General features: G+C 39.7%; 1 protein-coding gene across 1 annotated transcript in view; it reads right to left on the reverse strand.

The window, feature by feature from the left end:
- Nucleotides 1-6946: 6946 nt before the first annotated feature.
- The window catches only part of LOC132793500 (probable E3 ubiquitin-protein ligase bre1), a 57812-nt gene continuing 39931 nt past the window's right edge, over nt 6947-24827 (reverse strand). Inside the window, exons 3-5 of the mRNA XM_060803455.1 lie at nt 23896-23934; nt 7120-7482; nt 6947-7032 (exon numbers count right to left, since the gene is read on the reverse strand). Coding sequence (XP_060659438.1) covers nt 6947-7032; nt 7120-7482; nt 23896-23934 — 488 coding nt within the window. The remainder of the gene's footprint in view (nt 7033-7119; nt 7483-23895; nt 23935-24827) is intronic.

Consider the following 24827-nt stretch of genomic DNA (forward strand, 5'->3'; position numbering starts at 1 on the left):
TTAACTTTTAAGTTGGTTGACAACATTTGTATTAACATTTTGTATATATTTCTATTAAAGCAAACATCTTAGTTGCTAACAGAGCTAGCTAACATGCTGTTAGCTTAACATACGTGTTATAAAGAAACCCCTGCGAGCACTGCCATGTTATTTAACATTATCTAACTACCCCTGAAGCAGCAGGGGAAACTGAGAACTTGACGAAACTTCTGCACAGTTAACATCCTTGGAGGGGTAGCAACAGTGAGAGAGCGTAAGAGAAGCAGAGTCACCCCACTCTCGAATAGGGGTAGCAAATATAAAGTAAGTTTCAATAACATGGTGAGGATGGTGAGCTTAACGGCATGACTGTAAAACGAGCGATGGAATTTCAATCAGTTACAATCTAGTTTAAAGACAACTAACCGAGAAATGGTGACAAAAATATTCGACTAAACATTTTTATCGCTTCTATAACTCGAATCTAAAACTGAAGGGTCGCAAGCATATTAAAATTTGCTGATTTTTCAATTTGAATGCACTTTCCGTTGGCATTGTTATCGTTGCCTACTTTTAGGCGCCCAAACGCTGTAAACAGTTTTATGGCACCCGACACTTTCACGGCTTTTATGGCTCAGCTTTTGCGCAACTAACTGAGAAGCTTTGGTATGGGTTGATTGCAACTATCATAAAATTGAGTTTATAACAAACTTTGTGCCATAATATGGGCACTATAAATTGTGAAGAGTGAATAACATACTCACAGTTAGTTGGCATCAATTTGCTCACCTGTTTCGTAAAAAAATACTTCATCATTAGGTCAAAAGTCGACGCGACTTTTTGTTTTGCCATCGCATATTTTTCTGCATGCTTAGCACTTTTTTGCTCGACTTGTTCAATTGTTGCCTTAATTTTGCAGCTTTCGCTCTGTTTGCTTTCTTTTCTCTTCGTTTTTTTTTATGATATTCATGAGACTCCATCACCATGTGAGACTCTCGGTGTGTGTGTTTGTGTGTGTGTGTGAGCATCACGTATAAATATTTTACGACGTCCTTCAGTCATTTACTTTTATTGCAATATTTGCTCACTCAACGTTTATGATGATCATTTTAAGCCATTTTTATGGCCAGCTGCTGTGCGAATTGCATGAATCACGGACTCGCATCCTCGCATGTGAAAACTTCCCTTCCTCCCCCCACACTTTCACTCGCACTCACACTCGACTCGTTTCCCGAGTACCCTTAGGTGTTTGTACTCTGTCTCTAACATACACACACACACACACACACAGAGGGAGCTAAATATTTGGCTACCTTTGGCCACTTTGCTCCTTTTTATATAAATGGCAGCTCATTAAATTGCTGGCATCGTTTTCTCGGGAGTTGGGAGTCGTAAATTGGTCAGGTGAGGTGGTGAGGAGATGAGGTGGAACCCGACGAGTCCTTGATGGTCGTCGTGATGCCGTGTTGCATACTTTTGTGCGCATTTCTAGAACAAAATTCTAATTTGGTCAACAACTTGTCACATCATTTGTGCTGCTGGCCACGTAATGAGCTGCAGCTCAACCCGGAACTTTAACTCCATTTTCAGGTGGCATTCGCACGTACTGGGTTTTCTGCTCAGCAAAACTATGTCAACTGCAGCCTAACGACAACAGCAAAAACTACTAAAAACTATGCTAAAGTTTATGCCACTTTCGGCATAGCACTTAAAGGATACGCTCGATTGCTTTCCGGCCTGTCCTGAACTTTTAGCCCAAATCTAGTGTGCAGTCGAGTCGAACAGTCGAACGGTTGAAAGAGTGAGAGAGAAAGGGATAAAGAATGTGCGACAGAGTCAAAAAGTGCACTTCATTTGATTTAAATTGATACGATGTCAGTTTGAATTTCATTTGGAAAATGGCATGACTAAAAATTTACCAAAACCGCCTCCGCCACTTGAGCGACAGAATGGGGAGTGAGGAGTGTGGGTAGAAAGTATAGTGGGTAGACCGACTTATAAGTTATAATGGCCTGACCACAGTTTGCCACTTGACAGTGGCCAAAAGGCATGCTCAAGTGCTTCAGAGATGCTTAAGAGCCGAGAATGTATTCATGTGAAATTCAAGATGAGATTGCTGCCTCTTTTGTGTCTGGTGGCTCACTTCACTTCACATTATGGAATTACAGTTGCAAATGGACAATTTAAAGTGACTGAGTTTATCTATAAGCACAACTTGTATTTGTTGCACGGCAAAACTTTTGCCGAGCGCCGAGTTGGCGTCATTTACTTTGGCTTAGATGCCAAAGCGTCTGAAAGGCGGCTCTCAATTTTGGGGCCAATTGCAAGTTTTTTCGGTGCATCAAACTGTCATTTTGTTTGCTACGCCGATAAGTGACTGACTTTTTGTTTGCTTCGTGTGGGCGTCGGCTTTGCTTCAGCGAACTCTGTTGACACACACGACTGGATAAGGGAAAGAGAGAGCAGTTGAGGTCAGACAAGAAGAGAGAGTAACTCAATTAAAGTTAAAGTAAAACACAACTGCTGCAATAATCCGTAAATAAAACTCGTGCACCAATGGAACCCAATGAAGCAATCGCATGTTATTCAATTGAATACATTTTTGCAAAAAATTAAACACAAGTCGAGTCTCTCTACACTATGCTACAAAAACAAACATACGAATGCAAAACGCGCCCTCTTCTGCCAGCAATCACAATTGCAATTGCAGGCGGGTTTCGTTTTTCCCCCCTCTTGAAAGCACAGTCCATTGCACACACATCGACTTCGACAATGACAAGTACATGGGCATAATAAAGTCTTGGAATTTATTTTTATGTGCATATAATGGAGGGCAGTCGACCCGTTCTTTCTTCCCCCACTCCCCCATTCAGAGTCCACGACCTTAATACAAATACCCGCCCAATCGTCCAGGCCGCCCCCAGGAGACGCATTTCATCTGACAATACGGAAAATTTTATGTGCCGGAAAAAGCAGGAGACACCGAAATTTGCAATGCCTGTACAAATACGAGCAGCATAACAGCAACAGCAACAACAACAACAACAACAACAACAAACAGTTACAAGCCAAAATAAACAGTTATTGGGATCCCTGGCGAGCAAGGAAGAAAGAACTCGAAACTCGGAACTCGGATGACTTTCTCTCATCGCGTTGTGTCCAATGCATTGACCGAAACGTCCGCAGCGAATTTTCGAATTTTGCCAATTTTTGACTACTATTTGCGTAGTCATTCGAAGATTATCCTAATTGAGAATCTCAGTCTGCGAACTGGGGTGTCATTCAAACCTTTAGGGCTGCGTTATGTTGATGGCATGACGGCACTGATAGTCGATAGCCGATAAAATTGGGGGCAAATAGAAGATAGATCTGTCTCTCTTCCTTAATGGGTGGAGGGTATGAAGAGTGGAAAGTGTTGCACAATGACAACTGGAGTACACACAGAAAAATTAAGAGTGTGCAGGAAAAATGTTTTCATTTCATTTTAATTTACTTCATTTAAAGAACTTCAGAAATAAATGATTTTAGAAAGTTTGTTTACTTCATTTTAATTTACTTCATTTAAAGAACTTCAGAAATAAATGATTTTAGAAAGTTTGTCGCTGTCAACAATTTGTACGTATTGAGTGAAATTGAAAAGTTATATTCCATCTTCAGTTTAAAAAATGTAAATAAATTAAAATTCTGAGACATCTTTTTCTGAAATTCAAAATCATTTTATTTGTTTTTTCATTAAAGAGTTCTACACATTTTTTAAATAATTTTTGTTTAATGGTTTTATTGCTTGTTTTTTAGATTTTTAAAACTTAAATATTTCTTTAAGTGTTCACAAAATGAGACAAGTTTTCAATATGAAAACAAAAAGAAATCTCCCGACAAATGAAGAACAAATAAAAGATGCCTTGACCACTTTGACCCTTGATGCCCATCAAGAGTTGCGTTGCTGTCACAATTCATTAGGGGCACAAGATTCAAGAAGGAAACGTAAACAGAGTTTTTGTTTCAGATTTCGTGACAAATGTACAAAATGTACAATAATGGCAATGCCATCAACAACAAACCCCCACGAACGAAATTATCACTAGAAACAAAATATTTACACTGCCTCTAAATGGGTCGAAAGGCGAACGGCGAACAGCGAAAGGAATGAAGCGAATGGTCGACTGGACGGGACACAGGAAGTGGACTGTCGAAGCCGAAAAGGATTACTTATCGCATATTTTGACATAAGTTAAGTTCATCACTGAAATACGAGAGTCAATTGTTCACTTTGGCCTGGCCATGGGGCGGGTTAAACCCAGACAGACAAACAGTTGGTTGGGGGACAAAAGGGAGAAAGAGCCATTGGCTCGTGTGATGGGTCAATTGTGATAAGCCGACCGACAGAATGGCAGAATCGGGTTCAGAGTCCTCCTCTGTGTGCTCTGCTGTGCTGTGTTGTGCTGTGTTGTGTGTCCACCCTCGAATGCTCCTTTGTTTATAGGCCTTCTACGCCTTGTTTATTTGCATTTGTTCTGTTTGTATTTGCACTGAAATCGAGGCAGGAGTCGCCAATCGTCCTTCGACGTTTCGGTTTTGTAAAATTGGCAAAAATCTGCAGCACAATCGACAGCTTAGAATAAGAGCAAAGGGTTAAGCTTACCGGCTTGGGCTAAACAATTGATGGACATTTTGGACAGTTGTATGCAGGAAGCTCTGCATTGATTTTCACTAATTTTAAATGCGAGTGCTAATAATGCAGGATTTAATTTCAGTTTTATTTGCGAATTTACTTCCGCTTCACATGCATTAGATGACTGCTTGGCTTCGCTTTAAGTTGAACTTTAAATTGAAGTATCTTTCACTCTCAGCACCAACTATCTCGTATATGCATAGACTTCGATATACATAAACATATATGTATCTCATAGTTAGCTGTAGATACTTCGACATCTTGTGAGTGTGTGTGTGGCTGCTGTCTTCTCAAGCCAAAGCAAAGCAAAACAAAACATTACAGCAGCGAGGAGATGCAAAACAACAAAGGCAACAGCGGCAAGGACTCGGACTCAGTCTGGGTTTGACTCTGGCTCTGGGTCTGGGTCTGGGTCTGAGTCTGGGTTTGACTACTCATCCACAACAGCCGCGCCTGGTTGTAAAGATATAAAATCAGACAACTGCAACAACAAACAGCAGCACAACAGCACAACACAACAAGAGCTACAAGAGCCGACAGGACGATGTTGTCCTGGCCTGGGCCATCGTCTGCTCTCTGTCAGCTGCAGCGGCGATTTGTAGCGCCACAAGGATAATCACACTTTTAATCGTGATTTAAGTTTATGGCGCTGGGCGCTCGTTTAGTTTCTTGTTACCCAACGACGACGCATCGTTGCTGCCTGCCATTCTCAACAAAGATTTTCAATTTTTTCCATGGCTTCATCAGCATCGAGCCGGAGACGGAAAAGCAAACCGCCTTGTTAACTTGCCGCTTTCATTTTTATATTTTTTAATGATTTTTATTGCATAACTGACGGCGTGCTTGCCCTCAGTCTGAGCTGGAGTCGCAGTCTGTGTCTGCTTCTGCTGCTGCTTCAGCTGCCATTGTCCTGTGCGGCAATTGCACTTTGCCACATTTTATAGTTTTGCCCGTTTGCCAGCTACTGCGGCAATGATTTGTTGATAATGTTGCAGCTTCTGAGCATACATAAAATACTGCCAGCAAACTTGCAGATCAGTGAAAAAGATATTCGCTCTAAGAAGATTTTCTCAACTACAATCATTTCGTTGATTATTTCACTCAGCTAAATAAATCTCACAGCGTTCTCCACCTTTCGCTCTGTAATTTGTAGCATGACTTTACACGAATCTCGTCTGTCTTCTGGTGTCCTGCAGCCGTTTTGCTTTAACAAATTATGAACACTCACATAAATTTCACTTATTGCCAGCTCTGTGGGTGCCAAGTTTTCCAGCCTGGAACTAAGACTGCAGCTCAGACGGAAACTATGAGAGAGACTCAGACTGCGATTGAGAAGGAGTCAAAGTCGAAGTTGGAGGAAGCAACTGAGACTGAGCTATGAGCACCTTTTTTGTGCTGTAATTAGAAGGCAGCGCCAAGTTATGGTAAAGGAAAGGCTACTGGCCAACTTGAGCATTGAGTGGAAACTGGGATGGGCTTGGGCTTGGACTCGGGATTGGCCACTTGAAATGCAAATTGCGTGCAAATTATGGCAAGCTGGCCAAGACAACCCGAGCCAGGAACAAGGCAGGTGAGCAAGTTCGTTTTTCTTTTTGTGATTTGTTGTGCCACCAGAGGCAAAAATTATTCAAGAGAGGAAATATTACTTACGGTCTCGGAAGTTGTGTTTTTTTTTTGTTTTCTTCTAATTGCTTCAGTTTTTAATTCAATTTGCGATTGGGGGGATTCGACTCGACTCGGTCTCGGTCTCGGTCTCGGTTGTACTTCAGGCAAATAATGAGCGCACATAATAAAGTGCGATAAATGAGCTTTGATTACTCTAAGAAATCTTTTCAAATTAAATAATATACTTCTCTCATGTTCTATACTTTTCCGATTTTTTCTATTTTAATGATATTCTGCACCAACAATTGAAGGACAGAATCACTTTTTTCATTAGTAAAAATTAGGGAATAATTTTACTTCTTAAAATATATTTGTAAATACCTTTTAATTTTACTTCAAAGACATCTTTCACTTAGACTTGATTTTAATGTGGCATTTGATAATTGTGGATATATAAAACTAAGCACGATATTGCAAGACTAAACTTATATGCAAAAGATTGATAAATGGCAATTTTAAATAGATCAATAAAAAGTGAAGACTGCATTAAAGTGAGTTGATTGAGCAGCAAAACAAAATGGCATTTTTCAACATGATATTTATCGGATCTTACTTGTTTTGGCTGACAATTTGATATATTGTGTATACTTTGAACTTAGCAGTATAATAAAATACCAAATAAAGCACATGTCATATTTTAGTAGTTTGATGGTAATACCGCACTGTTTTTCTTTTACTTCGAATGGGTAACCAGAATTTTACTTTCTCTCTATACACTAGTATTATATGTATTATTTTGCTAGGGCAATCTTTTAATTTTTCTCTTCAAAAATATATTTTTGATATGTGTTGTATTGACTTACCGTTATTATGAGTTAGAAACGCATTGTCCGCCTCCGAGGACGAGGATCCTTGTTGCTCGTTGTTCGCGTTCGATGATGAGGATGAGCTCGAGAAGTCGTAAGGATGACTCAAGCTGTTGTTGCCGCCGACAGCAGCAGATGCAGCCAGCGCCTTAAAGAGGTGTGCGGAACGTTGTTGTTGTTGTTGCTGTTGTTGTGACTGTTGTTGTTGTTGTTGCTGTGGATTGTAGGGATTGTTGTAGATGTTGCGTGTGTCAGTCGCCGACTGCAGCTGCTGCTGCTGTTGCTGTTGCAGGTTATATTGCTGCTGCTGAAGCGTGTTATTAGCACTCAAACCATTCACCGTAAAATGGCGTGATTTTGCTGCAAGAAGAAGAATGAAAAAGTCAGAAGAAAAGTTTAAACAAAAAATTGAACTTTTCTAACATGTCGCTACATCTTCTTCCCCCGCGTCTGAGTTTCAACTCAAGTCGCCTTCATCCTCCGCACGCCTAATTGCATGCATTGAAATATGCAAATGTGTTGAAGGAGTGCGCAAAGGGCCGAAAGAGAGAGAGAGAGACAGGGGGGGATTGTGTGAGCCCCAATTAAAGCATTTTCAGTGGCATTTACGTGGTTTGAGGTTATGTTTTTGCTTCGTTTGCTTTGCCACCTATTGTTGCTTTTCACATATGAATTATGCATGCCAATAACAACAATAATGGCAACTGTTTGTGTGTTTCAATGTGTGTGCTTGTGTGTGTGTGTGTTTGCGGAAATGATGTTGACGCGGAAGCTGTAATAATGAAGCTGTGGCAGAGCTGCAAAATGTCGTCTAATGCCTTCCCCTTGCTCCCCGGAAAAAGTATGCTAACCCTTTCAATTTTCCAGCTCGGCCAAAAAGTTGTTCCTTTCTCTGGCTGCTGCTGTTGCTGCTGTTGCTTCTTTTGCATATTAATTATGCATGTTTTGTTGGTGTGAAGGCATCAACACATTGTTTGAATTTTAAGCAAGCTATTCTCTGGCATTGACAACGAACGCTGCGCTGCTTTGCTCTGTTCGCTTTTTTGCTCTCTTTTTGCTGGTTGACTAGCTGTTGTGATGTTGTGCCGCAATTCACCAGCCGACTGTGTAAATATTAAGTGTGAAAGATAACGAGCTAATAACTCAGTTAACACACAAATCCACACACACACACACACACACACACACACACACACATGCGAACAATTTGTGGAATGTCCTCGATCGAAGCACGCAACGCGCAACGTTCGCTGAGCAATTAGACAGCCGAATTAATCACATTTAATTACAACAATTTAAATATCTAATAAAAAACCAAAACTGTATCAATGCACACACTTTGACATCAAGTGTCTATAATTGCTTTAATATTCTATAATTTGTGTTGTCGGTGCGTGTGAAATTCAAATACTTTAGCATGTGATTTAATGATGCCAATGGAATTTCTGTATCAATCGATTGATTGGCCTCGACAACTGATATACGTGACCCAAAAAAAAAGAACAGAAAATAAATATATGGCTCTCCCTTCATTTGCATTTCACATGCATACGTTGTGGGTAAATTGTAAATTAATAAGCGCATTTATTTATTGAAAATCACGCTCAAAAAGTTGAGAAAAACTTTCCGCCAACTTTTTTTTGGGTTGAAGCTTAATTGTTAATTGTTAATTGGCAGCGCTTTAAGCATCGATTGTTAATTGCCAGGCTTGATTACATTCACCATTCGTTAAGGAGCATGCAAACTTTTCAAGCACTTTCGTCTGCGCAAAGTTGACGATGAGCAATAACAATGGCATCGTTTCCGGGTTCGGCTAAGTCCACGTTCAAAATAAAATAAGTAAGAGAGCTACAGTCGGGTGTGCCGGACTATGAGATACTCGCTACCCATTTTAAATAAAGGAAAAACTATGAAGTATTATTCTTATAATATATGCGGTACCGTAAAAACACTAAAATATACCAAAGGCCATATTTGGTATATTGGTATACTGCATTAAAAAATTAAAAAAAAATATTCAAAATATATCAAATTGTCAGCCAAAGCTATTAAGACCCTTAGTAAATACACAATTTTTTTTCAACATAAAATTATTTATAATCGCAAATCAGGAATCATAAATAATATAGTTATTATTGTATGTACCAAAAAGCTTCAGAATTATGATTGGTATTAAATTTTTTTGATTTGCGGAGGTGGGCGTGGAAAATTTTTTAAAAAACTTCATCTGCCTGCAAATATAACGGTGATGTCGAAAAAAAACTATATCTCCATTTAGTATAGCCTCTGAGATCTATATCATACAGACAGATGGACAGACCGACATGGCTATATCGTCTTATCTGTTGACGCTAATCAGGAATATATATACTTTATGGGGTCGAAGATGCCGCATATTACGTCCATTTCCTGCATCACAAAGTTATGATACCCTTCTAACCTATAGGTATCTGGTATAAATATTCGCCATTTGATTTGCAAAAAGAGAACAACGCGAAGATGAGAAAAAAATGTTTGCCCATTTCCATAACCATTTTAGTCCCAGAGAGCTATTTATATTTTGTTTTGCTTTTAACAAAATTTGGCAAATTTACACTTCCCCAACTAACGGCGAATAACAACGTCAACAACAATAGAAATTGAAAAGCGTAACAATGGCCAAAAAGTGTGATTCATTTTTGTTGCCTTCCCCAAAAGACCGAAAAGAAAGTCACATAAATAAGGCAACATTCAATGCAAATTGGACTATTTACGCAAATTTTATTGCCGAGCATTTTTATATTTATTTCGTTGTTGTTGTTGCTAGTTGATGCTGCCCCTCGGCACATGTGGCAAAGTGTGTTTCGGCATCCTTGGAGCATGCTTTATGCTCTATCTATGTTGAATCGTTGCGCCCCAAGCGACTACTAAATCAGGCAATTTGAATTGTGCTTCCTCCACTTTCACTTCGATAAACTTCTTCTCCGTTGTTGTTGTTGTTGCTGTTGTTGGCAAACCTTTTGGGGTTACTCCGAGCTCGTGGCTCGTCTGGCGCTCAAATTATGCGATTTGATGTCATCATTTTGTCGCCAAACGATGCGCGCCTCACTTGGCAATTGCCAGACTTATTCCACCTCCCACATACATACATACATGCTCTGCTCGCCCACAATTTTTGGCCAGATTTCCTTTCCTTTGGCTGTGGCCTATACTTAAAAAGCGTTTCCAACAAAATGCGTCCGCTTTATTGACATTCAGACGCGTCGCCAATTTCCGCGTCGTCAACGGGTTAAGAATCATGCCTGCGGCGCTGTCATAAAGCCTCCATCTCTTTCTATCCCTCCCCCCTTAAGGCTGGGGACGAGCTTCCAATAAATTCGCTCTAGTGAAAATTTATTGACATTGGTTTTTAAACCGCGACGCGTGTTGCCAAACGTTTTTACGGCCTCTGATGTGCCGGAAATTGGCTTGTATTGAGCCATAACTGACCTTTAAAGATCCCTCAAAAAGGAAAGAGAGAGCACAACAAAAGTCGATAAGCAAATTGAGCTGATGAAAGGGCAATCAATGCTGTAGATTGATGCGCAGTTGTTTAAAACTGTGATAAATTTAAATGACAAATAATGTAATAGTAATGTCATTGCTTCAAATAAAAATATTAAAAGTAGCTTTAATATTTCGGAAGAGACTTTTCAATTTGAAAGTATTCCTTTTATATTATTTGACGAATTTTTACCTCTTCAAATTTAAACTAATTTTTATACCCGCTACCCATAGGGTAGAAGGGTATTATAACTTTGTGCCGGCAGGAAATGTATGTAACAGGTAGAAGGAGGCATCTCCGACCCTATAAAGTATATATATTCTTGATCAGCGTCAACAGCCGAGACGATCTAGCCATGTCCGTCTGTCTGTCTGTCCGTCTGTGTGTCTGTCCGTCCGTCCGTATGAACACCTAGATCTCAGAGACTATAAGAGATAGAGCTATAATTTTTTTTCGACAACATTTGTTATGTTTGCACGCAGATCAAGTTTCTTTCAAATTTTTGCCACGCCCACTTCCGCCCCCGCAAATCAAAAAAAATCGAATAACAATCCTAATTTAAAAGCTAGAGTTGCGAATTTTGGTACATACAATAATTACTATAGTAGTTATGATTCCTGAAAATTTGGTTGCGATCAGATAAAAGTTAAAAGTTGGAAGTTATTAAAGAAATACTTTTGTATGGGCAAAAACGCCTACTTACTATGGGTCTGAGTTGCTTTGGCCGACAATCTGGTACATTGTGCCGTCTATGGTATATTTTGAATGGTGTACTATATCGATATACCAAACATACCATTTGGTATATTTTTAGTATTTTTTAGTATTTTCGGTATATTTTGAAAGTGATACCGCAATATTTTGCCTTTATTAAAAATGGGTAGCGGGTATCTCAAAGTCGAGCACACTCGACTGTAACTTTCTTACTTGTTTTAAAATGATCATATTAAAAAGAAAATATAAGCAAATTTAATAATAATTACGATAATACGATATATGATAATACGATACTAGTCACTTCAAGGAAAACCAATTCAATAATGTTTTGTCGGAGAATCTAAATGTTGCACACAATTTTGAATAAGCTTTTTTTCTTAATATTTTCTAATTATTTGAAAAATTACTTAAGGATAAGAAAATCCAAAAGCGGCTTAAAAATAGAGTAGTAGTATTTTTAGTATATACATATGTATATATTTTTTATTTAATTTTCTTTTAATTTCTCAAAAACAATCACTTCAAGGAAAATTATTAATATATTATTCTGAATAGCTAAACGATTAATATACATTTTAAATTTTCTGATGATTGTTATTTTATTCTACGCTACTCTTAATTGGATGTAAAATTTGTGCGATTCAAGAATACGTTCAAATCTAAAGTCTCTTCTCCCGGTCTTTTCCACCTTGAAAATAAAGCGACTACTTCAAAAGTGCTTGAGAAAACAGATTAGTGCGCTGAGGCCATTCGAAATTGTCATTCATTTAATGTAAATGGCACCATATTAATCAAGTCTTATTAACGAAGTTTATTTCACCCGTTCATCCAATTTTAATGGGACAATTTTGTTGGCATATGTTGAAGAGTGTCCTCGGCTGTTTCCCTGCGGGGGAAGATGCGTTGCACAACCCACAGAAGCCACCGCGAATTCAACAACATAAGGACATATTTCGGAATTGGAACCCGTCGAGCCGCCGGGCAACCAAATGAGTTACTTATCACACAAGCGGAGAGTAGCATCAGATGAATTGCGAGCACGAGGACACTGTTGTTGCTTATCGACGCGTTATCTTCGCGGTGCTGCTGATGTTGCATGTGCTCAGCAAACCGCGAAATGGAATCCATAGATCAACGCGAAAAAAAGAAATGTAAGAGAATTGAGTAAACTTGCATTGATAAATTAAAAGCAGCCCAAATGTTTGCGATTGCTTTGACATGTTTGACAACAATGGGCCCATGGTGACGCAGCGCGGTGGTGATGAGGTGACTTCCGAGGGGGGGAAAGAGAGACAGAGAGAGAGGGAAGCGGACTTAAGCCGCTGACAAATGCGATTGCCTATAGAAATTGAAAAACCAGAACGAAAACGAGGCACACAACCCTTGAGGGTTAGCCGACATTTGCATTGATTTCAATTAATTTGCTTGTTGTGCTCTCTCTCTCTCTCTCGTTCGCTCTCTTTCACTCTCACTTGCTGGCCATTGTCCCTGATCCAAAGTATTCCCTGCCTTTATATATAGATTGCGTGATTGTAATTGATATTTGCCTCTGCTGGGCTGCTTCTAATTCCGGCTTCTGTTTTGGTTTTGGTTTCGGTTTTGATTTTGCTTGTGTTGTTTTTGGTTCTGGCTGCTTGCCTCGAGTCAAGTGCTTCCTTCTCCTTCTACCGCGTCAAGGGAATTATGTAAATGCCAACATGCATTAGAGACGCGACAAAACTTTGGCGAAACTTCACCTCTAAGCCGTTTTTGCATTCGTCGTTGCAGGAGGAATTAACATCGTTCAGCTGTGCGAATTTCTGTCCAGAGGGTGACAAAACACACTAAGGTGTTGGCCAAACCGGAATCCTCTTTGTCTCTCTCACTCTCACTTTGGGCTTGCATTTTGCTTTTAGTTTTGTGAATTTGAAATGTGAAGACATCTGTTCAAGTATCCATCCCAATGCTAATGCACCGTATGACTTTATCACGCATAGATAGCAGGGATTAGAAAACACTCAAGCAACAGTCTCAAACCAGCCATAAAAATGTTTTGCTTTAAATTGAAACATTCTTGATTTCAGTTTCAAATGTTTTGCGTAATTTCTGAATGCTAATGACTACATTTGAATCAGCAGTCAATAAGCAAAAAGCAACAATGAGTGTCGTACACGGGGTGACATTTGACATATTCAACTCATTAAACCAACATTGAGCAATGCCCAACAATGGTAGGCACAGACGGACAGACGGACGGATGTGTTTGCCGGGCTAATAATAAACAGCAGACAAAAAGCGAGCGCATTCAAAGGCAAATGATGAATGCGAACAGGAGAGAGAGAGTGCGAGAACAATGGCCACAATGGCAATAGGATCAGAAATCGGCAGCAAGAAGTGTGGAGGGTTCATTAAAAGTGCGTCGCGACTGTCGCAGCATCAGCTTCAGGGGTGCAAAAACTACCCTAAGCCGGGAAGAAGAGATCAAAGCGAAAGCGAACGCCAATGTGAATGTTTTACTTCTACGTTTTTTTTTATGCCATGTGAATACTATTTCGCTGTATGCGCAGCGAGCGAAAGCAAAACTTATTACAAAGTTGACATTGTGTCAAACACGAAATAACGAGCCAAAGGCGAGGCACACGCGTCCTTCCACACCTTCCGCCTCCTCTTCCTTCACTCCGCAGTTTGTACCTTTTTTCCCTCGATCCCGTCGAGCTGTAGTCGCAATTATTGCGTTTGAATTGTCAACACCCCGGTGAGCAATGGCTGTGGTCAAAACCGAAACGCCACGGGCAAATGCCCAGTCCGCTTTTCCCTTGCTTTTCTCCGCTTTTCCCTCTCAGCTGCCGCTGCTTGCTGCCTGGCAATCATTTCGTGTGTGTTTAACGCGTCGGGTGTCGATTGTTACAATAACATCGCCCACAGCGCAGATTTGCGCCTCTAACGAGAGCTGATGATGATGGTGATGTTCCTCAACGTTATGAGTGGACAACCCCCAACAAAATTCCATTTCCAATCCCATCTCATCCTTTTGGTTTTTATGTGCAGATTCCGCTGATGACCCAATGGAGTTGTGCTGGGAAATGTGTCATTATTTTTAACAATTTTTATATGCGTGTGGCTTTTAGCACCTTCTGTAATTTATGACTCTCTCGCATTCAGCTCTTGGGCAATTGCTTGATGGACTTTCCTGATAATTGGGGCAGTCTAATGGCCAACGGGCTCAAGGGAGCGATGGACAGCGATGGATGTTTGATGATTAGCAAACACGCTGGAGTTCAATGGGTGTCATAATATTGACAGCTCCACTAAGTTGGGCTTAGGCATGTCGAATCGCAAGTCATTCGTTCATCTGCATTCAATTGTGATTCGCAATACAAGCACTTAATCATTCCGAGAAGGAAATATACTCGATAGTTGGGAAGCAGAAGAGACTGCGATAGAGATGACATCTGGCAGCAGGCCAATAATTCAGATTTATTGGCTTTCAAAACAGATTTTCAACGTTGCACTAATATGACCAACCACAAGTCGAGCCAAAATGCAGTTCTCTCTTTGTTTTTTTTTTTTGTCGTTTGTGCCACAGGCAACGTGTTGCCATGACTGTGTGTGGAGTGCTCCTTGGACCATATGGCATGATTGGACAATGCCCAATAACTACTGATGTCATGGTCGTGGTAAATCCGTCAGAAGTGTGCGCCGGCATCGATGATGACACAAAGCGTGGAAGGATTAAACGCGACAGCGGGCAGCGACAATAAAAGTTCATCATCAGCGCAGAGGACTCTCGTTCGCTCGACAATTTGTCGCTCGTTTAGTTGAGTCGCAAAAATAGAATAAATCACAGAGATAATGAAAAACGAACAACAACAACAACAACCTGAAAAAAAAAAAGAAGCAGCTGAAGGGTACAGCATAAACCGCTGGCGAAAGGACAGTTGGGCAGCTCCTGGTAATCCGACGATTAATTAAAAACGTTGTCGTTGTCTTTCCCCTGTAAAGGGCTTAAAATTGAAATTGATTGCCGCTGCTCAGTGTGGCTGGAGGCTTATGCAAAGTTTGTGCAATTTAAGCAAAGTTGTTTATGCTAAATAACATAAATATAAATAATGCTCGAGGAGTGCGTTTGCCTTTTGGCGAAAACAATCACATTTATTACTGACAAAATACTCCAGGGAGTTGCTTCGGTTGTTGTAGTCATCATCACCAGGCATACCACTTATCATCATCATCATCATCATCGTCGTCGTCACCTGAATGAAAGTCGCTTAACAAGCTTTCAACTCCCTTGGGCCATATGCCAAAAAAAAGAAGCAGCAGAAATAAAAGTAAAATGCCCCCAAAAAAAATAAGAAAGAAAGTTATGGACGATGGAATTGTGCAAAATTCATTTAGGCAAAGTTTACACGCGTAAAAAGTTAAAGACAATTGCCATGAAATGTCACAAGGCGCTAAACACAATTTCTAATGAAGTTTCGCTTCTTTTTATTTTGGATTTTCCACCCTCTTTTATCCCCTTTGAATACTTTTTGATTGGATTGGATTTTGGGTTTTATTTTTGTTCATTTTTTGGTTTAATTTTGTTGTGTTGCTGATTAGCTGCACAAATATGGAAGTTGTTGACATGGAAGAACTGCAAAGTTCTCATGCAAATTAGCAGTGGAAAAACCATGAAAAACTACCACACACGTATGGAGTGCCGGAAAAGTGCAGCATCAAGAGTTTATTTGTGGCCTTGGTTTGCTTATCTAACAAAACTGCCAGCTGCCACCCTCTCCGAAACTCTGGCACAATAAAAAGCCATGTCACTTTCTCATATCAATTAGTTACAAGCGAGTACACTTGATTCATTAGCGTGATAATTACAACCAGCACAAGGATAAACGAGGACACTGAGGATGCTGCTGATGAGAACTTGACATGTTTAGAAAGTTTCCCACGCGTGTGGTTGGCAAAAGCTAGAACAAAAGTAAAGCGAAAATACTTTGTCATGATGAGGCTCAACAAATGTCGACGAAAGTAAATGAACAGTTAAAGCAAAGCTTAAAGTCAAAAGAGAAACAGAAACACAAATGGAAATGGCAATGGCAATAGAAAGGAAAATGGAAATGAAGTCAAAGCTAACTGCTGCGACAACAAATTGCTGGCCAGCGGAGCATGAAACTCAATTCACAGCTCAGGTAGTTCACAAATAAAAAAAAAACTGTCGAACAATTAGAACAGAAGAACGAGGGGAAGATATTGCAATGGAGATCTTCTTTGGATTGAACCCTTCAGCGCATTTAATTGGACTACAAAGCTGAAGCTGCTGCTGAATGAACTGTGTGGCTTCTGCTTTGCTTAAAGCGAACAAAATTTTTCTACTGAAATATTGCACAATGGGATTTTGGGCTGCCGTCTGTTGCCAAGACAATTGATAGCCCCGTTCTCTCGATATCTGTCATGTTAGACCTCTTATTTGTCTGTCTAGCCCAGCAAAGGATATGCGAGAGAGAGAGAGTTCACCTTTCGATTTTCGTTGCTGATTCTGAATTCGCGTCGCACTGCTTTTAATTTGTGTAAAATTACAGTTGTCGTTGCGTGGCAAAGAGAGTGAGAGGGGAAGAGTGAGGAGGTTGATTTCATCCCTAAATCGATGTTGTTACTCTTCAAAATTTCAGTCTTGTTTGCGCTTTGTGTGCGCTAATTGCAGTTTGTATGAGGTTAAGGCCCTTGGGCGCATGTGAGTCTCATGTATTTGCTTAGCTTCGATTTGTTGACTGCCTTTGCTCCTTGAAGGCCTCTCTGGGTATTGGGATTTGGGCTTGCGTTTGATTAGAGAGCGTTGTGAAATGTTGTAAATTGCAATGTAATTTCGTTACCAACCAGAAATAGGATAAGCTGCTCAGCAAATATATAAGCAAATGTTTGCCGCACTGATTAAAGAACTGTTCCCTAGAGAAGAGAGAAGTTGCTGCTGCTGCTGCTGCTTGACCCACATTATCAATTAACATTCAATTTGTGCATAGCCGGAGATATAAAACAATTATCACACGACAACTTCCCCGGCAGCACATTTTCATCTTCTTCAATGTTTAATTTCCTTTCAATTTATGCTAGAAATCGAGGTCGTCATCTCTATAGTATAATAATGCATACACACGCCGATAGCTAAGGGGCCAGGACTGAAAGCCAATTTGCCTCGATGATGATGAAGAGCCATTGATGAGCCGCCACCACAGCGCAGCCAAAGAGACCATATCGAAGCGAAGCTAAAGTCAAAGCCGGAGCTGGAGATGGAGATGAATGCTGTGTGCCAACGTTGGCTGGAGTCAAGTCAAGTGGCAGACGCATATCAATGGACGACAGCAAAAAGTGGAGAGCAAAAAATGTTGCTTCAAGTGTCAATCAGTGACAACACACACACACACATGGAGAGAAGACAAACACACATACACACACACACATGCGATGCAGATTGCTGGAAGCTAATCGATTTATGTTGTAATATTCAAAAAGTTTCCCATAAGGACCACGACAACGACAGCCAGCAACGACCTAATCCAGTGGCACTCCCTCGTGTCCCATCGTTGTTATAATTTCTCCCCAGCCAGTGATGTTCGGTGAGAGCAGAGCAGAGGCCATGGCCACGTGTTTGGCTGTGATTTGAAGCACCCTGTAAGAGGCGAATATGTGGGCCAGGAACCAACGAATCCATCGCCAACGGGCCAAGCACCCACAGGCCAGAGAGAGCGCAGAGTGACGAGTGCAAGGAGCAGGGATCAGGACACATGTGTGAGCCAGCATCTGAGTTGATTCTGCTGTCGCTGTTGGTGTCGGTGTCTGTTTATCTGCCTTCGTTTGTCGCATTAAAATTGAATAAAAAATCAATCTCAATTCTAACATAATTTGATTCCTGCCTTCGATTATCCGTGTGAACGTATTTGTGTATCTGCATTAGTATGTGTGTGTGTGTGGGGGGATCAGAGAGGTTGTTGTCCTGGATTGGGGGCAAATGCAAAAAGTAAATAAATACTTAAATCATAATTTGTATACTCATCGATGGCTAAATTGAGCCACAGGCCCAGCTACTCCAACCCCTCTTGGAAATTTCAAATGAATTTCCTAAATCCGGAAAGCAACTTCAAAATAATACTTTAAATTTCATATTGAGAAACTGATTAAATGGTTATTTTAGTAATATGTAATAATAAAGTTTAGTTTTGTTCAAATGCTAAATATGTTAATAATGCTTTAAATACTTAAATATACCAAAGACAATATTTGGTATATCAATCAAAATATACCTGATTATGAACCAAAGTAACTAAAGCCCGACTGCAGCAAGTTGCCATGAAAGCAAAGTTAAAATACCCTACTGGCGGATATAAAAAGAAATAAGGCAAATAAAATATAATTAACATAGGAATTTTGATGTCAATTATATGACATTTTTTTTACTAAAATATTCTTACGAACATTTTTATAAAATAACTTAATCTTCTTCTACGAAAATGTATTAATATGAGAAAGAATAATCCGTAACTTGTTAAATTATAAAATTATATTATTTCCAGTTGCAAAAAATTTAAAGTAATACAAATAAAATGTGTTTCTCTCACTTTCAATAAAGTTCGTAGCCCAGACAAGAAAGAGAATCTTTTGCTTGAGCTTAGCACCAAATTCACTTTGCGATATAGTAAGTAGTAAGGACTCGCCAAGTTTTTTATCCCTGCAGCTTATCCACACATGTGAGTAAATAGTGAATGGCTCGAAGAAGACAAATAGAAAGACGCTGAAGAAGGGACAGAGAAGGAAGAATGGAAGAAGAAACTCGTTCGTTTGGATGCGTTTATTCCAATGCATTTAATAAAGTGTTTATTTCTGCTGCAACAAATTTGCCAGCTGAATGCAGCGCGTAGGAAAAACTCTCACGGAAAACCAAAGAAAAAATCTTAGACGACGAAAACAATCCGAGCTGAAGCTGTAGATGAAACCTGAGCACGACACAAAGGAAAATTGCTTTTCCGTTACGCACACACGCTCGAACTAACTGAGGAAAATACCTAGCACGCTTCGTGGCAGCGGAAATATGTGGCTAACGCATCCGTGCTCACTACTCCTCGGAAAAATGGAGACACCGCGCTCTGGCTAACCCATCGAAGTTCGGCTCTCGATGACGTATAGTCGAGTGTGAGTGAGGGGCGTGGCTGGTTGTGTGGTTGCATTCCTTGGCAATTTTGTATTATTTTCGGGGTTCCGGGTTGGCGCCGCAACTTTTCACCAAACTGCGCGTAGCATAGTTCTATTTCAACTTACTTTTTACTTTTGTTTTCTATTTGTCTTTGCGTGGGTGGATCAAGGAGGAGAGCGGAAGGAGACTGAGGCTGGCCACGCTTGGCATTCGGCTTGAGTGGCACATTATTTGATGATGCTTTTCGCGATTTTTTCGCACTTGAGTGCCTGATTTTTATTAGTTGAATTCTTTACGGTTTCGCCTGTAAAAGTTTCAGTTTCTTGCCGCCGATTTTTCTTGCTTTTCCCTTTGCTTTTTTTTGCCATTCTTTTGGGTTTTGTCTATTTTCAATGCCGCCGCACGTTCACTTCCCATTTTTTTTGGGTTCGACAAAACTTTTCCTTCTTTGGCTGTGTGCAAACAATGATTTTGAAATATGGTAGCAAAAGTATCTGATAGTTACTCTTGGTATTATGTGTAATTCCAGCTGTAGATCTTCTTTTTTTTGTCGACTGACAGATTCAATATTTATTTGGAAACAAATGAAATGAGGTAATTCCTCATCTGCAGCCCATTGACGATTATCAGTTCAACAATGACAATATCATTTCTCACTTATCGACCAGGAAATTTAAAAGAGAGATTTTTGGTCTGCCAGTCATAGCGTGAAAAGCGCAAAATCTTGATGAAGAACAAAACGAACGAGCAAAACAAACGAACGGAAATGAAAGTCAATTTGAATACATTACCAATTCTAATTACGATTTTTCAAGTACAATAAAGAAAACGACAACGACGATGGCGATGGCGATGGCAACAGTGCGAAAAAGACAAATACGTACGAATGGCATGAATAAAATAATATTGGATGGATTCCACCGAATTGTAGGGATTCAAGAAGGGAGCCAGGGGCAGGAACAGACCACGAAGCATTCAAATTGGAATTTCAAAAAGCGAATAGACAACAAGGCGACAGACAGCAGCAAGGGATGGGGAAAGGAGGAGGGAGTCGTGGTCGAGGCGGGTGTCAGTGTTGTTGGCTGACCAAAAGATTAGCTGAAATGTGCCGCGGTGGTGAGTGAGGCGGGAAAAGCTGTGAGTTTTCACAGCCAGTGACAGGAAAATGGCGGCGACTACAAAACCGAATTTGAATAATTTTCTTTCTTTCCTTCGCGTTCTCTTTTTTTTTTGTGGCTGCGTCTGCACAAGTGGTAAATGAATCAAAGTGTGGGTGAACCCAACTTGGAGGGATTCGCATTTCATTTTATTAAAAATTCAAATACTCTCGCTTATCGCTTTAGACGCCAGCTTAAGCCACCTGCAAGAAATGACAGCCCCCAATACGCACACACACAAACACACACCATTCTCATCCACTTTCATTCCAAACACCCTCCATCCTCCAATCCCATTCTCCACTTGACTTTTGGCCACAACAAATATCGCAATGAGCTTCGCTTATTATGCAGCATTTTTTCGTAGTCTCTCTCTTTGGCCATGGCCAAGGTCTTGCCTTCGCTTTGGTAGCAATTTCATATGCCTCATGCCAAGCAAAGAAAAAAAAATTAGAAATGAAAATTAAGTAAATATTATAATATGTTTGCCACCAGGCAGCAGGCAGCAGGCAGCAGGTGCAGCATCGAAATACATTTCGGTTTCGCCTTGGCAAATAAATGATAAGCATTACATTTGATATTCATTATTTGATAAGGTGTAATAAGAAATAAAAATAAAACTTTTGCTAGGAAATGAGATTGTTGACGCCGCAGCAGCACGAACAGAGGACGCAGACAAGTTGTGGGATTAAATGCTTGCCTAAGTGAAATATGTTGAATGTTATGTTATTATATGTATGTATGTATGTGGATGGCTGCCTGGCAGACTTCTTCTTATCCTGTTGCTGTCTCCATCCACTTGTTGTTGTTGTTGGTGTCATTTGATTTATGAGATTAAAGTGCTCCACATGAAGCATAAACATGTGATGAGTTTCTTTTTTTCTATTTTTTTTGCCTACGGCATGAATTGCAATTGAAGTCTGGCCAAGGACCCGAAGTTACTTTAGAATAATTACAAGTCTATCCACTTTTTTTCTTCTGTGGATTTCCTTTTTTGCAAGTCTGGCAGTCATTCATCACATTAGCTCGACAGAGAAGCCAATCCATTTAAAAAGCCATAACTGCGAATGCAAACAAGCAAATGCTAATGTCCATCATTTTAATAGTCAAACAACATGCAAGGAGTATCTTTTTTTTCAGCTGCAAGCAGAATTACACAAAGCAAATTTGGGTGAAATAAATATAGAAAAGTAAATGAATATTTATTGAATTATTTGGCCCGAAATGAATATCCTTTATATAAATTACACATAGTGTAAAGCACTTTAATATAAAAATATTCTCTACAAAAAGTGACTTAGCTTTAAGTGCAGATGCATTCAACAGATATAGATAAATAAATAACTAAATATTTTTTTTTCAAAATTTGCTTCAAATTGAGCATATTATCAAGACACACAGATGCATTAAAAGATATTACAAAATATAAATATAGTTTTCTTTACTGCAAATATAACCAACTGAAAAAAAGTGAGTGGTAATTTGAAAATTTAACAAACTAATTAGAATTTCAATTTCTATTTATCATATGTTAGAGAAATAATGTTAATTTTTCTAACGCAATAAGTCATACTGTAAAATACTTTAAAATCTTTTCTACACCAAAAGTGTCTTTACCTTTCTAATTTACTAAAATTTAATCTTCAGTTAAATAAATAAATGAGACACCCAAGTACTTCGTGCAATAATCAAGTTTAAGCTGGAACTAGAACAGTCATGCATCTGTAAAAATAACCTAAGCGAACGCAGAGCAAACCAAAACGTTGGCCAAGTGGTATAAGCCAGACCAAAAATGGGGCCAAAACGAGGCCACCGTCAGCGTCAGCTTCATCGTCATCGTCACAGTGGCAGCGCACTTAAGTTTATTGGATTTGAAGTGATGTCTTCTCTGTCTGAATCGGGCGACTCAAAGCCAAAAGAAGCGAAAATGTTGGTGAAAATTGTGGCTGCACGCACACAAACATACATACACACACTTGGAGCACAGTGGGAACTCTTCAGTTAAAGGCCACCAACGAGTGGCTGGCACAGGTGCAGCACAAGCAAAGGGATGCTAGGGGAGGGGGAAAGGGAAGCGTGTGCGACGAGCATGAAATTATGAGCCCTTTAACGGCAACAGCAACAGCAACAACAACAAGCGAGAGAAGCGTGAGCAACGAGGACGTCAACGACAAGCTTAAGCTGCTTAAAACAAGCCAATGGCAAAAGGGGTAAGCACGACTCAGGAAATACCTGCAAAAGGGGGGTGCAAAGAGAAGTGGAAAAAGCGAAAGTGTCAAGGATGCGGCAAGCGTTTCATAGTCAAATTAAATTGCTCACTAAAACAGCGAGAGCTGGAGAGAAATGGTTTGACAAAGGGAGGGAGACGGAGTTGTGAAGTCGACGCTAAAGTAAAAGGATAATGTGAGCATAAAAACATTTTTAATGAAATCGAGACGACTACCAACTGCGACGACAGCCAAGCAACTGGCACTTCAACTGAGGAGAAATGTCGAAGTCAGCGTCTAAAAATGTAACAAGTGAGTTTTAAATTAAACACAACTTTGGGATGGGGAATACCGAAGAGTTTAGTTGAGGTGCGATGGTCCTGCTTTTTGGTGTCTGTGTGTAATTTCTTTCGGCTGCACATTATTTTCATATCCCGCTTAAAATTTTAATTAATTTTCAGCTTGATTGCGTTTTAAAGAGGCTGCTTGCTGTCTTCTCGCTTTCTCCCTGTGTCTTTGGTTTTCCCATCCAACCATGCGGTTGATAAAGGGGGCCTCGGAATTTATAGTTATTGTGGTAACAGTGTGTGTGAGCGGCTTTTGGGTTCGTCTTGTGGCGCCCTTTGACTTCTCTTGCTGAGCAACAAATTTTGGTTTGTAATTATTTACACAATTTATATTTAAGTGGGATTTTAATTAATTTTTCGATTCGAATTGTTCTCGTTCCCAAAATGCAATAAAGCGAACAAACTACATTTCGCCTATATTTATACCCGTTACCCATATAATTATATATTTTTTTTTGTTTCGGAATATTATTTTGGTATATTTTAGGAATAATACTGCTCTGCTTTGCTTTTTTCAAAATAGAATATAGTCTTTGGTATATTTTCGAATATTTGAACTACATTTTGTATATATTTTTGTCGAATTTGGTTTAATGGCAAAAGGAGAACGGATATATCACCGTCGAGCTAATTCGACTGTAGCTTTCCTATTTGTTCTTTAAAGACTTACCTTTATTCGTATGCCTATCCAAATTTGGATCTTTCAGGCCTGAAATGAAAATAAAGTAATGACAATATCAGTAAACAGTTTTTTTTTAGCAAATTTTCAATTCAGGTTTAGCAATTAATCTCTGTCATCTGTACATGGAAAATGTGTCTCTCGTGTCTTGTTGTGCAATGTAAACTACCAAGTGTTTTTATCTCAATTAATTACAACTAATTACGTGACAAGTGAACCCATTTCACCTCCTATTGGAAACATACAACTGCAGTCATTTGTCATCCTTTAGCAACCATTCTCTTTCTTTGAGTGTCTATTAAATTGTCGCACAGTCTGCGAAATGGAGCAAATATCGTTAGCCAAGATTGCACATAAATGGCAGGAAATAAAAGTCGAAAGGGTCAGCGCAAAAGAGGAAAGCAAAGCGAAGTGAAAACAAACAAATCCTTTTGGCATCGAACTCAAAAGATAACTACAGCACAAGACCTTCGCGTGTTTGTGCAACTTCTAATTAATTTTTTCTCTCTCAAAAATCTAAGCCGGAGCGGAAATGAATTTAAACTTTTAGTGCAGCCGGAAGTGGAAAGTCGCAGCCAGAGTTGCATTTTGTTGCAATTGTTTTTGTTTCGTTTTGCCAGCCTTTGGCTTGCTTTTGTTTTGTGTGTTGGTTGGGCTGCCATTTATTGTTATGCCTTTTGCAGTGAATGCAAAAAACAGCAACGGAAACAGACGTCAAACGTGAGAGGGGGGAAAAAACCGACGAAGAGCCAGAGAACCATGAAATCGGCATGGCCAAAAGGGAACAGTTGAACTGTTGACTTGGCTTTTAAAGTTGAGCCAAAAATAGCGTGTAGAGCTATCGGAGAACTCGTATCAGTCTCTTATGCCATTATTAATAGCTCGTGATAGTCTTTAAGTCTGCGTCTTTGCGGTTTTATTTT

Source organism: Drosophila nasuta, chromosome 3 (genome assembly GCF_023558535.2).
Source record: "Drosophila nasuta strain 15112-1781.00 chromosome 3, ASM2355853v1, whole genome shotgun sequence".
In the NCBI taxonomy this organism is placed as follows: Eukaryota; Metazoa; Arthropoda; class Insecta; order Diptera; family Drosophilidae; genus Drosophila; species Drosophila nasuta.